General features: G+C 33.8%; 1 protein-coding gene across 7 annotated transcripts in view; it reads right to left on the reverse strand.

Annotated features, from left to right (window-relative positions):
* CPNE8 (copine 8) overlaps window positions 1-13,483 on the reverse strand; it is a 236,390-nt gene that overhangs the window by 23,218 nt on the left and 199,689 nt on the right. For 6 of the 7 annotated variants that reach the window (XM_021922180.2, XM_021922179.2, XM_031650418.1 and 3 more), the window contains 2 exons: window positions 9,179-9,306; window positions 1,150-1,252 (listed from right to left, as the gene is read on the reverse strand). In XM_021922180.2, the coding sequence (XP_021777872.1) occupies window positions 1,150-1,252; window positions 9,179-9,306 (231 nt within the window). Of the gene's footprint in view, window positions 1-1,149; window positions 1,253-3,324; window positions 3,459-9,178; window positions 9,307-13,483 lie in introns of those variants that run through there. The other variant, XM_017945779.3, reaches the window with a different exon arrangement.

Raw genomic sequence — 13,483 nt, forward strand, 5'->3', positions numbered from 1 at the left:
CAGCCCTGGGTAAGATCAAATAGAAGGTAAGGAGCATCTACTTCCACTTGCTACTCTCAGACAAAACTTTTCTAAGCTGACTTTGGGTATCTTTGTCCTCTTTTCATGTTCTTTCTCCTCAAAAAATCTTTCAGTTGCTAAAGGGGAAAGTGGTATCAGATTCATAAAATAGTAGTAGTACTATAATCTACCTCATTTATACCCAAGGTTAGAAAAAACAATTTTCACAGTAAATGAGTGAACACAAATGATCATTACAGAAAGTTAATACTGTTATGCACTAAATATCCTTGAGGATTTTGAGGGAGACTAAATATTTCATGTTATAACATGTTTTTTCCATATAACATATCATATATCATCACTTAAATAATTTAATAGTAAGAATGTGAGATTGATCCAGCAACAGATAGATAGAACACTAGAGCAACCACATCTTTTGCTATGAAGGTCACTGAAATATGACTAATTATTCCTCAGGGCCTCATGCCTTCTTAGTTAAACCTAAATTACTAAGTCCATATTTTGAAGTGTATATTAATGAAATTCATTCCTGCAGCCTATATTTATCAAATGTCCACTTCGTGCCAAACATTGCTAAACTTAGAGACTAGAGAGTAAAAACTATTACTTTACAGATTACCATCTAGTAAATATAGATTTTATAGATTAGTAAATGATCAAATAACCCTAAAAAAACAAACATACAATTAAGAATTATAATCAGCAGGATGGTTTTTTAATCAATCAGTCACTATCCAGTTCTACAGAAATAGCAATTAGCTATCATAGTTCTCCTCTAAGTGGAATGCAAATGTTAAGAAATAACCAGTATAAATCACAAGATTGTATACAAATAGATCAAACTAATAGAGGCAAACACACCCATGCCTGTGAAAATTATGCTATTATCTTTGTTTTTTTCTTTCGGCAAGAATTTTTTTTAACTAAAATATTCATACCCCTTAGCTTGATCCCCATGGAACAGTGGTAAGATGTATATGCGTTGTCTGGATAAGGTTAAGGACGCAATATACTGAAAAGGTGTGGTGATTTTATTTTATCGTTAACTAAAATAGACTCCAGTCTCTCTCTAAGTAGCACCATGTTGTCATGTAGCCAGTCCAATACGGAGTGACCCCCACTTACATTAACTATGGACTCCTTAGTCTGGGCCATATCTGAGATAACACCATCTGTAACAATCAGAAGCACAAAATACTGGGAGCCATCCTTTACAGAAGAAGCGTATCTGAAAGGCAACGAAAAGGTAAGGAAAGTAAAACAGTTTTCTATACGTGATAGTTGGCAAATACAATTTGGAATAGTTAACAAACATTTTAATCTCAATAAAATATTTGAACACGTTAGAGGTGTATCTTATGCAAACTTTCAAATTCTCAATTATCTGAAATAACACACTAGAATAATCGCAATGTTAGTGCATGCTGCCACACAGAAATATCTGGTTGCCTTAGAAGTTCATTTACTAATAAAAGATGTGCTAGATGAGTGGCTATTTAGTACAAAGGAATGGGTGTAGCTTTTGGAAATAGACTTATCCTGACTAAGCAACACATTATGTAAGTGATCTTCAGTAAATTACCTAAGCTATGTGAACGTTATTTTCTTAGCTTTCAAATTGAGATAATAACACTTACATCTTTATATTGCTGCATGAATTAATAAAGGATTGCATGTATGGTACTCAATATAAGCATTGTATAAATGATAGCAATAATCAAATGCTTTTCGTTTTTTAACTACATAGAGGTGATGATTGCAACATTACAAATGTACTAAATGTCATTGAATGGTACACTTTTAAATGGTGAATTTTATTATGAAAATTTCACCTCAATAAAATTACACAATAGAAGAAATATTTTTGACACATTCACAGTCAAGTCTTAATATATGTTAAATCTATGAAAGATGACATGGAGAACTATTTCAAAGCACAAAATTATGTATATGATAACAACATATTCCAGTACTTGAAGTTTGTCAGAATTCTCACCAAATAATACTCAGTAATTTAGAGGTGAATTTTATTAATATGTTACATTTCATTATATTTCTCTTTTCCTCTAGTTTTCTACATTCTAGGTATCTAGATTATATTCTCAATAGAGTTAATTTTTACGATTTTTGCACCTGACTGGCATGCAATTCATGTCTGGTGCTAAGTAAGCATTATGGTTCTCTTAGGAGATAGGATAGTAAAGAAGACCTTGATCTGTATTTCTAAAAGTTACCAAGTAAAAACTCCCTTACAACCTAAAGGATTAACGAAAATTCCTTTACAATCTCTAGGAGCGCAGTGAATCCCATTTGAACAAGTTGGTGACAAACAAGTAGTATAAAACATATGTCAGGGCACAACTTATTTCTTGGGCAGCAGAATTTAAAAACATATAAAGAAGAAAAATACGACTTTCCCCACGGACTACAGATACTAAGATTTGTCCATGCCACTAATAAAATACTGGTAATTTTAAAGATTGATAAAGTAAGTATAGTAAGTGGCATGCTCATCACACCCTGTAAGCAGGATGTTGAACAGGTTCCACAATGTACTACAGAATGAAAAATATTGCCATAATGCTGAACAATTGATCCTGGACATTAAAGAATATGTGTTAATTTATAGTAACACAACCATTGGAAAACCGTGCAAAGCAGTTATAAACCTATTCTCCCATTCCATGTTTAACTTTTTTTGTTTTAAAGAAAAGAAGTCTAACAATTTTCCCCAAGATCTCAATTTTTAATTTTTAAATATCCATTATTTTTTAAGAAAGCATTTCTTACTATGATTCAGAAACACAGGGTTTTATATTTCATGAGAATAATGGAAGACTACAAATAGTAGTGAAAACCTTCTTAAGTACAACAGTATGGCTTTCATGCTTTTCTTACCAAATGGTACTCTTAGAATATAAAATATCTATCAGATTAAAGAAAAATACAGACAGCTGACTACTATGCAGTCATATAAAATACCGCTTCCAGTGGCTTAACTGATTTTCTTTGGATACACCAGAATGTATATCTAAGAAAAGGGCAAGAATATATTCACACTATAAGAGAGTTATAGATACAGCCTAAAGCAGATGACAGTAAACTTGGAATTTCTCTGAAGCTTGTATTATCTTAAAAATTCATGGAAATTTTACACTTTATTTTATGATAAATATATGCTTGTATTAATATTTTATGTCTCTTAACTTTGAAAAACATTAAGGCTGTAGAAAGATACGTGAGTTTATTGTGTGACTGTCACTACTGCTAGGCATACTTAATTTGAAAATCAATTACATTTTACTTTTAAGTGCTGTCCAATCCATTTTAGTCTTTATCACCTTCAGCACCACAAATTAATCTTTTAAAACCAGTTGTTGCTTTTATGGCACTTGTTCTACATGTTGGCACATTGTTGCACTTTGCAAGTAAACCTAAATTTCAAAAAAAATCAATGTATTACCATTTATTCTATTTAGCCTTTTATTTTAAAGTACTACCATTTATTCTAATTTAGTTATTATTTTGAAAATATTATATATTTAAGATAAAATAATTAACATGCTACAGAAATGTATGAAGTAAAAAGTATAAGCTGGCCACACCTCAGTACTTTTTCTAGGAGGTGACACTGATATATAGCCTCACAGATTCAAATTATATTTTAAAGGTATTAGAGAAGCTTGCTTCTTAAAAGAACTTGATGGGGAATCTTTTTATAAATTGCATAATTAAGTCTTATTATTAAAAGTCAGTTGCCTTTTTTGAAATATAGCCTATCTATAATTTATATCTTAATATTACTATGATATATCTGAGAGAGAGGTTAACTTTGCACAATTCAAACACATTTCTTTTACATTTCTTTGAAAGAAGTTTCTGGGATTGTTTCTGTAAAAGTTCATATCTGGTTGGCTCAGATTCAGGGAATATTCTTTTAGCTTATTATTAGTTCATAAGAATAGAGAGGGCAAGAAGACAAGATAAGAAACTGACTTAGGGATTTTTTATTTAAGTCGTTCAATTATGATTTGCACAATGGATTAAAACTTAACAATGAATAAAGGAATACATTTAAATATTTCAACACAAAGTAGCAGAGTAAATTTTGTTACCAAGAGTCACCCCTAAAATACTTTTGACTGGGCAATGAAGAAACCACTGTATCCACATAGATAGGTAGCTTTGTTGCATTTTCTTTTGTGTGTCTACCTCTGTAGCAGAGATAAAAAGACTTAAAGATGTAAGGCATCATAACATAGTGATTTGGAGTCAGCTTATTCTGGTTTGAATTTTAACTCCACCACAAATGACCACTCTATGTATCTATTTTATCATCGGCAAAATGCAAATGACACTACTGTCACCTCTTAGAGTTGTTGTGAAGAGGAATAGATAATCCATATTATAGCACTGAACATGTTGCTAGAGATAGATCATGGGCTCCATAAGAATTGTTGACTGCACAGATTGAATAAAGCATAATACATTATTTAATTTGAAAATTAGTTATAAGAATTCCAAAATAAAAAGTTATTTCCTAAAAAATGAAAATTCATTTTGGATAGTTATCTGGATTTTAGAAGGTTCTCAATATAAGAAAAAACAGAAAAAATTCAAATAGCCAAAAGACAGAAACTGATAGATCCCCTTTAAAAATTGCAATGTGACAGCCTCAAAACCAGTAACTCATTAGGCACAGGAAACAAAAGACTAATAGGAAATAATGAATATATTTAAATCAAGTGAAATGTTCATAATAATCTGAAAAGATACTTGAAATTTTCACTAGTATATTAGTTTATTTTTGAAATATTAAGCTGGCATAATATACCAACACATTAAATTTATTTCAAATTACTTAAAATTATTGATGAAGATTTCTAGATAAATAGAAATTTTTAAAAATGTTAACAGGAATGTAAAAATAGTTCACACTACATACAAGAGGAAACAGATTAATCAGGGGATGCTTAAAACTCCATTTTGTTCAAATCGCATTCCACAAAAAACATTATTTTAAAATATTTTTATTTCTATTGTGATTAATAACAAAATTTAAACATAGTGTTTTGGACATCAGACACAGTATTAAGTTCATATCTGAAAGGCCCTAAAATTATTTCTCAGAATTTAAATTTGTTGTCAATTTACAACATAATGGCAATATATTTCTTTGTTTTGGTAAGTAGGATGATGATGCTTATGTGTCAACTAGACTATAAATCCCACTTATTTAATCAAAGATCGTAGATATGGTTAACATCTACCATCAAATGATTTTAGGTAAAGGATTTTCATCCAATTAGTTGAAGGCCTTAAGAGCAAAAACTGGTTTCCCAGAAAAAAAGGAATACTCACATTACGCTGCAGTATGAAATCGTACCTGAGTTTCCAATCTACCAACCTGTCCTACAAATTACATTCTTGCTATCCCTTACAATTGCGTGAGACAATTCCTTAAAAAGTATCTCTATATTTTATCTATGTCCATGTCTATATGTCTCCTATTGGTTCTGTTCTCTGGAGAACCCTGACTGATACAGTAGGTGTTAATCACAATCACATTTCCACAGGTCATTAAGATTGGCTAAGCACTATCATTTAAAAGAGTATTTAGGCTGGGCCCAGTGGCTCATGCCAGTAATCCCAGCACTTTGGGAGGCTGAGGCGGGTGGATCACTTGAGCCAGGAGTTGGAGACCAGCTTGGCCAACATGGTGAAACCCTGTCTCTTCTAAAAATACAAAAATTAGCCGGGTGTGGTGGCACATGCCTGTAATCTCAGTTACTTGGGAGGCTGAGGCACAAGAATCGCTTGCGCCTGGGAGGTGGAGGTTGCAGTGAGCTGAGATTGCATCACTGCACTCCAGCCAGGGTGACAGAGAGAGATTCTGTCTGAAAACCAAAAAGGTTCTTTAGTTTCCTATCATAACTTTGTTAATTAAAATGAACTTGGCCAGGCGCAATGGCTTACGCCTATAATCCCAACACTTGAGGGGGCTGAGGTGAGCGGATCATCTGAGGTCAAGAGTTCGAGACTAGACTGGCCAACATGGCGAAATCCCGTCTCTACTACACAAAAATTAGCCAGCCATGGTGGCGGGCACCTGTAATCCCAGCTACTTCGGAGGCTGAGGTAGGAGAATTGCTTGAACCCAGGAGGCAGAGGTTGCAGTAAGCCGAGATCATGCTACTGCACTTCAGCCTGGGTAACAGAGCAAACAAACAAACAAAGCCTCATATGGTATTCAGATAATTTAATTAAGCAAACACGTACAGATATCTCAGTATATCCAAAGTACTGTGGTTTATATTTTTATATGTATATATGTGCATGTATATGAACGTCACAATGAATAATTCCTCCCTTCAATGTGGTAAAGATCTACATGTAACCACAGAGTAGTATCAAATTAGTAATAGACATATGCATGGAATGGCATCATAGACCAGAAGAAGCAGAGATTCTCTGTGATTGAAGAGCAGTACATTTGGGAGAATGTGGAAATGAGGTTGGATGGGTGAGTGCTGGTTGTTGAATACTGGATGTTCTTGAATGCCAAGCTAAACCGTCTGCACTTAAATGTATGACGAGGCATCAACAGATGTTGAGTAGGACTTTACATCATTTGAAATGCTGTTCCCAAGACAGCTCTGGAAAAGGAGGACTGGAAAGGCAAGAAATCAGAAGCAGGGGCTGGAAAGCCTCAAAAAAAGCATATAAAACCTTCAATTATTGTAAATTTGACACTTTGAGTCTTGTCTATTTTACAATATTGTTATCTCATTAATATTACCTAGAAAGTCAAACAGATCAGAGATACATATATGAATCCTAAAAATAAACATGTGCTTAAAATCGTTATTCTTAAAAAGAATAAGCATTCTTTAAAATGCTTATAGAAAATGACAATAAAAAACTGAGCTTTTACCCACATAGAAAACATACTTTTTAAGGAAAAAAGTATCAAGCCAATATAAAAAGTATGAATATATATGTTTTGACATTGCTAAAAATAATTTTTAATGATAATATATTAACATATACAGAATTTGTTTAGATATTTGTTGAATACTCACCTCCTACATAATGGGTATGATGCTAAGTACTGTTGATAAGCATTTAAGAGTTATAGAAAGCAAAAATGTTATATAAATAGAGGTCACACACCACTATAACTACGGCGCTTCTCTTAATAGAGGAAAAAAATAGTACCTCGTCTACTTAGTTGTTAAGGTTTTTGAATGATAATTTTGGGTGAGACAGAAATTGTCTTTCTCAATAAAAGCTTAAAAATACAATTAAACATAAAATTCAAAGATGAAAGGATAAAAGCATTCCTTCTGTAGACTTATACTAAGAAATGTATACATGGAACTTCCTATTGTATTGGAAGGAAAAGATGACTCTTAAATAGCCACCTCTTACTGATTTTCTTAATTTTCCCATGTAAAAAATAATAAATTATTAGATCATAGCTTATTTTCAAGGAGTCTGAGAGCTTTCACTAGCAGCTGCTCCTATATTTGAGAAGTTACAAAATGATGGATAAAACAAAAAATCGCAATAGAACACTGTGGGGCCTTTAATTTTAAATGTATATAGAAAAGTACCTAGATATTTTATATCTATCATTTTAACTTTTATTATATATACATACCAGGAAAAAATATGAAATTACTTGGGAAGCATTGATGAGCACATTTCTCATAACCAACATGAGTTCACACAACACAAGTCCTGTCATTTTTCTCTTATCTTTTTATAAAAAAGTGATCTGCAGGGTAGTGTGGCCGTCAATTATATTTTATCTTGTATTAGCATGGTATTATATTCTGCTTTATTTGATAGCCATCAAGAGACAGTATATATGACATTACTTACATTGGCTAGTATAATAAGCTAGGATATGTTTTTCAGATTGCAAGTAATGACCCATTAATGGATTGTGAGATCAATTTTGGGAGCCAAGATTGTATTAAAAAAAGAGAAATAGAAAAGAACAGGTGCCAGAGAAATAAAGGTAAAATAGGTAAGACTAAGTACCATTTTTTTGTGGGGTTGTATGTGTACAGGGTTAAGATGTATTAATAAAATTCATATTTTAGTAGAGATTGCAGATGATTTTGTCTGAAAAATTCAAGCTGAAGGGTCACACTCAGAGAACAGTCATCAATGTATCACTGTCAACCTCAGTCGGAGTTCCACAGGGAAGTTGCACTGGGGTCAGCCCTGGGTGCAAGGGATATTTTAGCATTTTGTCCATGTCCCAGATAATGAAAAGTAGAACACACTGAAACTGCCAGTAATATTCATTAGGGAAAGTGGTAAAGTACTAGAACCTTCAGAGAACTGGGGTTTCACATTACCTTTGTACTTGATAAACTGACCAAAATACAGAATTTTTTTCAAGTTCTGGCTACATGTTTTAAAGGATATGCAATTTCTAATTATCTCAAAATAAGTCAGGGTGTCATAGGATTTACACAGGCCAAACTTTCTAGGGATTTAAACAGTGTTGTCTAATTCATTTATGCATTAATGAAAAATGATAAGTATATATAGATTTATTTTTTACATTTTAACATTTTCTTCAGAACATGTACCTGGAGTAATAAGCAATTATATTCTGATTTCAGTACTATGTACTATACACAGGTAGAGCTCTGGGAATTTATAAATTAGCTACTATATTAATTTCAGAGAAGTTAAAATAATGTGCCCTATATATCACCGAATGCTTCAAGTAGTCATCTAATAGAATTTAGTCTCTTATTACTTCTATGCTACTTATTACTACTATGGAATGTGATACTAAATAAGAATGATTTACACAGTTTACATCACCACTGATCTTGTTATTTTCTTCATGGATGCCTTTTCCTAAGAAAACGTTTTCCTTAGCTGAACAAAGATAGTTCCTAACATAACCCAGCAAATGTTTCTTCACTTGAGATTTTAATGTACAGTTCTCAGCAAAGTATCATGATCATTTGATAGAGACTCTTTCTAAGGTACATTTTTTCCTCACTTTCTTGGAGGTAAATTAGAAGAAAACAACTTTCATGTGTGGAGTCATACTAGCAACAATGTTACGAGTTCACCATGTTCCACTACATCAGAATAAGCCCCTTGTCTACTCTCTACTTACCTTGCTACATGATTAATTACAGGAGCAAAGTTGGTGGGCCCATATAGTTGTACAGATTTCAGACTCCTGTAATAAGCCTCCATGACCCCCTCAATGCCATCACAATAGGGATTTTGAGGGTTCCCATTCTGTAGAAATTCATAGGCAAAACAACAGTAAAAAAGTAAATCTCCGTGAAGATCAATTGAAAAAGACAAGAGAATAATACACATTGACAATCATAAATATTTTTTGGAAGAGCGCTTATTTATAAATTTACAATAGCAAAACAATAATACATTAGGTGATCAACAATAGATTATGATATATTATGCAGATCATAATATGATATGTGCAGTCATTAAAAATCTATACCCTTCAAAAAATGGCAGAAGAAAAATTTAAATAAGAGAAGCTGAACACCACAACACTTTAAAAGTAATAGTATCTTAATTTACACAGGTTTGTGTACATGTGGAGATAAACATACAGAAATCCTAAAAAGAAGAAAACCAATGTATTAATAGTGGCTACCTCTGGGTGGTTAGATAACTGATAACTTTCCTTTCGTCCTTTAACCTATTCGCTATTTTTCCAATTTTTCTGCAGTGAACATGTATTAAAATTAGAAAAAATAAATGCTATCAATTCAAACAGTTTTACCTGATAGCAGGAAAAATGTAAAATATCTGCCACATGAACATTTTCAGGCCACAACTGATAACTCCAAGTAGAGAAGGTGTCAGAGGGTATATAATTTGGTGTGGGAAACATCAAGACAAGGCAAAAGGAAAGGAATAAAAAAACAACCCAGGTCATTCAAGGGAAACGGAGCTTGCTGTTAAGAAGCTCTTACTCTGGGAACAGCGCCCAGAAAGGCAACTTTAACCCAAGCTCTTATTCTGGGGACAGGACCTGAGGCAACTTTAACCCTGAACATCTAGGCTGGCTTTTTCATACCTTAAATGCTCTGCCATTATTAGGTTTAATTTTCCTACTCCAAATTATACAAATAACACAAGACCATGTATTAGTTATCTATTGCTATGTAACAAATTACCTCCAAAGTTATACCCTGTGTATAGTGGCTTGAAGCAATGAACATTTGTTATCTCATACATTTTTGAAGTCTCAGGAATCCAGAAGCAGCTTAGCAGGGTGGTTCCTGAGCAGGATCTCTCATGAGGTTGCAGTGAAGATGCCGACCTGGGCTGAAGTCATCTGAAAGCTTGACAGTGGACAGAAAGATCTATTTCCAAAAAGGCTCACTTACATGGCTGTTGGCAGGAGACCAAATGGACTCTCCACAGGGTTGCTTGAGTGTTCTCATAACATGGCAGCTAACTTTCCCCAGATTGAGTGATCCCAGAGAAAGAACAAGGACAAAGCCCCAATGCCTTTTATGAGCCAGTCTCAGAAGTTACATATCATTACTCCTACTTTAATCCATTTGCTAGAAATGAGTTACTAAGTCTAGTTCACACTTGAGAAAAAGGAGATAGCCTCCACTTCTCAAAGGGGAATATCTAAAATTGTGTACATATATTTTTTATCCACTAGTGATAGTCACTACTTTTAAATAGGGTTAGCAATAATTTTAGCATACATGTTTTTACCTGAACAATCACAAGTAACTGGTAATTTATAACTAAAATTTGTTGAATTCTATATACCAAGTTTTATACTAAAATATTTACATATAACTTTCATAACCCTAAAATTGTAGGACAGTCATTAACCCCACTTTATAAAGAAACCAAGGTAATGAAAATGTTGATACTGTACCCAAGGTCACGCAACACAAATAGGAGAGCTAAGATTTAAACCAGGCAGTCTAACTCCAGAGTTCAATTTCTTAAACACTATTATGCTACAAAATTATGAAACGCCGAGCTTTTTTACTTTTCCTTTCTTTTCTTTGTGTGTGTGTGTGTGTGTGTGTGTGTGTGTGTGTGTGTGTGAGACGGAGTCTTGCTCTGTTGCCCAGGCTGGAGTGTAATGGCCAGATCTCGGTTCACTGCAACCTCTGCCTCCTGGGTTCCAGGGATTCACCTGTCTCAGCCTCCCGAGTAGCTGAGATTACAGGCATGCACTACCAGACCCAGCTAATTTTTGTATTTTTAGTAGAGACGGGGTTTTGCCATGTTGACCAGGCTGGTCTCGAACTGACCTCAGGTGATCCACCCGGCTCAGCCTCCCAAAGTGCTGGGATTACAGGTGTGAGCCACGCACCTGGCCAAAATGCCAAGATTTCTACAAGGCTGGGGATCTTAGGAAACTGGGTCAAATGTTACCAACTACTTCAATTTTATCATTTGTGAGAGAGGGATTTATATCTACTTTTTTTCTTTTAATTTTGTCTTTTCTTCAAACATTTTTATTAACCCTCATACATTTTTGAAAGCATAAAAATAAAAGCCTTCTTTACATTATAAAACTGGTTGCATGACTTGGCTGAAAATAGAATAAAAAGATAAGTTTAATATTTAGCACAAAGCAGTTAGTGTTCTGATGTTCATCTGAGCCGACCTAGTTCACATTCCTTTAAGATTCTGTGGTGCTCTTTTCCCCTGATAAGGTATTAAGCTAATTAAAATTAAAGTTCATTACTGATTTTGGGCATATAAAAATGTATTATATATCTACCTTAAAGGAACAGTTACAAACTAGGGTAGTCCTGAGCTACTTTTATTTTTTAACATGTTGATTGGAGGTTTACATTTTGATGAAACTGTATGTTACCACTATTTCTCTGGAACTGAAACTACAAGGTCACCATTTTTCTCTTCTTTGATAATGTAAAGGTAGTCATTAGATGTTCTATTCATCATCATGGAATGTTTAATGATTTCTGAATTAGTTCTAATGCCATAATAAGTTGCTCTAAGTTTCCCTCATACATCTTAGATGATAAGAATATCTTACCACATAAAATTATGACTTCTTTTTAGCATATGCTCTGGATTACATCAGGATTATTTTAAATATTTTACAGCTACTAAAATGAGATTTTCTTCTTAATGAGAAAGTTGTAATGAGTTATAAAAAGAGTTTTAAGACTGTTACTTGCACACACATGTTTTTAGTGGCACAATTTGCAATTGCAAAAATATGGAACCAGCCTAAATGCCCACCAACCAATAAGTGGATAAAGAAAATGTGTACACACACACACCCCCACCATGCAATTCCCCTCAGCCAAGAAAAGAAATAGAATAATGGAATTCACAGCAAGCTGGATGGAGTTGGAGACCATTATTCTAAGTGAAGTAACTCAGGAATAGAAAACCAAATATTGTCTGTTCTCACTTACAAGTGGGAGCTAAGCTATGAAGATGCAAAGGCATAAGAATGATATAATGGACTTGGAGACTGGTGGGGAAAGGTGGGAGGAGGGTGAAGGATAACACTGCTCAGGTGATGGGTGCATCAGAATCTCAGAAATCACCACTAAAGAACTTATCCATGTAATCAAAAACCACCTGTTCCCCCAAAACTATTGAAATAAATAAAAATATTTTAAATGTGTTTAAAAACTCATTTCTTGAAGTAATTATGCAGGGAATCAGTTATTTCTTGTTAAAACAAATTAGAATAAGTCCAGGTGTGGCTTTGACACAAAAGTAAAACACAGGATTTTTTTTTAAAATAAGCGTATTTAATTTTGTTGTTTATTAATGAAGAAGGCAAAGGACGCCCTATTTCATATTTCAACAACCTAATTAACCTTTCCATTTATAAAATAATACATGTTAACTTGTAGAACACATAGAAAAGCATAAAGATCAGACTTTAAAATGATCAGTAATCTCACCACTCAGACTTAAGTGTGGAGGGGTGTCCAGCTCTTACCTATTTTTCCTCCCGTTTAGCTCCCTCAGGGATTGTGCTGAGAGTGTGGACTCAGCTCCATGCAAGAAGCCTGTCATTTCTGTTGCCGCCTGCAGCCTTTGACACTTTTCAGCAGGGCTAACAAGCTGACAAAATACTGAAAAGAAGCTCTTAGGGGCTGTTGCTCTACTCTGAAATGTGACTGTTGCTTACTGTGGGAAAAAGCTGAGAGAATTCTTCCTTTTATTCGATAAACAAACACCTACTGAGCTTCTGTTTTATATGCAATACAGTGTTAAAGACTCTTGGTTATTAAATTGCTGATGCCTACTTGGCAAAAAAAAAAAAAAATACATACACATAAATATTAAATTGCATACATTTGTATAAATGCCAAAATAAGTGAAAAGCATGCAAGTGCATTTAGGTATTTCCCAGGAGAAATCACCTGGACAGGTGTAGCGTTTCTCTATTGGTCCACATGGAAGACCTTCT

This window comes from Papio anubis, chromosome 9 (assembly GCF_008728515.1).
Source record: "Papio anubis isolate 15944 chromosome 9, Panubis1.0, whole genome shotgun sequence".
In the NCBI taxonomy this organism is placed as follows: domain Eukaryota; kingdom Metazoa; phylum Chordata; class Mammalia; order Primates; family Cercopithecidae; genus Papio; species Papio anubis.